At 31.2% G+C, this 1,646-nt stretch overlaps 1 protein-coding gene across 1 annotated transcript in view; it reads right to left on the minus strand.

Annotated features, from left to right (window-relative positions):
- Window positions 1-467: 467 nt before the first annotated feature.
- The window catches only part of LOC106473771 (V-type proton ATPase 16 kDa proteolipid subunit), a 13,530-nt gene continuing 12,351 nt past the window's right edge, over window positions 468-1,646 (minus strand). The window contains exon 3 of the mRNA XM_013934450.2: window positions 468-972. Coding sequence (XP_013789904.1) covers window positions 765-972 — 208 coding nt within the window. The 3' untranslated portion in view covers window positions 468-764. The remainder of the gene's footprint in view (window positions 973-1,646) is intronic.

Raw genomic sequence — 1,646 nt, forward strand, 5'->3', positions numbered from 1 at the left:
TCACATGTAATAACATCAAAGATACACACATAATTCTACATGATGTGTATATACAACCATTCAGATAATAAGACATCACATGTAATAACATCAAAGATACACACATAATTCTACATGATGTGTATATACACAACTATTCAGATAATAAGACATCACATGTGATAACATCAAAGATACACACATAATCTTACATGATGTGTATATACAACTATTATGATAATAAGACATTACATGTAATAACATCAAAGGAAGTGATGTTTTAGTGTTCTTTCCTTCATATTAAAAATAAATAGCTGTTGTGTAATCTTCATATCTATATTCTATACATTGAAAGATAAGAGAGAAAGAGAATTAAGGTCTCAATACACAGAAATTGTATTTTAATATATATATATATTAGTTTGTGCAGTAAGACTGTAATCATGTTTTTTAATTCAAAGTACTTACTAAGAACATCTGTACCTCACTAACTTTTACAACATTAACTGTTTTTTTTATTATTATTTAAATCTCTGCAGCAGTTACAGTTATAGCCAACAACTGGAAGAAAAATCATGTCTAGATATATTTTACTAATCGTAACATTAAATTCAACCACAAAAGTTAAATAAACTGTGTATGACAGCTACTTCAGTCCAATGTACTTGACCAAATATGCTAGCCAACAATCTATGCCAGTCTCTGCATCATACAACATTAAAACAATATTCAGTGAAAACACGACGTGTGCAGTAACAAGTTGGTTTCTTACATATATCTGCATCTTAGCCCCTGGTAGTAAGTATGAGCGATACAATTAGTCCATATAGACCTAAAACTTCAGCAAAGATGAGAATCAGAATCATGCCTACAAACAGACGAGGTTGCTGAGCTGTTCCTCGGACTCCAGCATCACCAACAATCCCAATAGCAAATCCTGCAGCAAGTCCACTGAGTCCCACACTCAACCCAGCACCAAGGTGTAAGAAGCCACTGAAATAACATACTTCAGTTTAACATAAAACAGATATATAACACAAAGAGTGGATGTTTATTTTTAAGATAACAAAAATAACATCCATGGTAGTGAAAATCTTACATCATGGGATGCTTTTTGGATGTTTTAAAGTCAAGAAAATAATCTTCTAATCAAATTAATGTTTCCAATTATTTAAATGATAAAGTAATTGAAACATTGCTATAATTACTTGTAATTAGTAATTACGGTTATTATTTTTTATTAGTCCAACTATCTACGAAATTAAAATGTTGTCATTATGTTTGTCTGTATTAAGCTACACATTGAGCTTGCTAAGCTCTGCCAACCAAGGGCACCAAAACATGATTTGTAAAATTATAAGATTTTTAACTATTGCATGAGAATATCAATAAGTTAAATTAAAACAATTAATGAGCCCAATGATAAATCAACAAACAAATTCCATCAACCACCTAGCTTTACTTCCCAATGCTATTAAGATGGTACTGATACATGTAGTCTCTCCTACATTGGTGTTCCCTGATCTTTAGATTTTTTTGCTATAAGATATACGAGTATCCTTATCCCTAAAACCGTAAGCTATCTATGGTAGCATTGCACGCTACTATGTTAATACCGAACCCTCCACAACTGGTAGTAGACTTAACCATGGGAAAAAAATATATAT

This window comes from Limulus polyphemus, unplaced genomic scaffold (assembly GCF_000517525.1).
Source record: "Limulus polyphemus unplaced genomic scaffold, Limulus_polyphemus-2.1.2 Scaffold6495, whole genome shotgun sequence".
Lineage (NCBI taxonomy): Eukaryota > Metazoa > Arthropoda > Merostomata > Xiphosura > Limulidae > Limulus > Limulus polyphemus.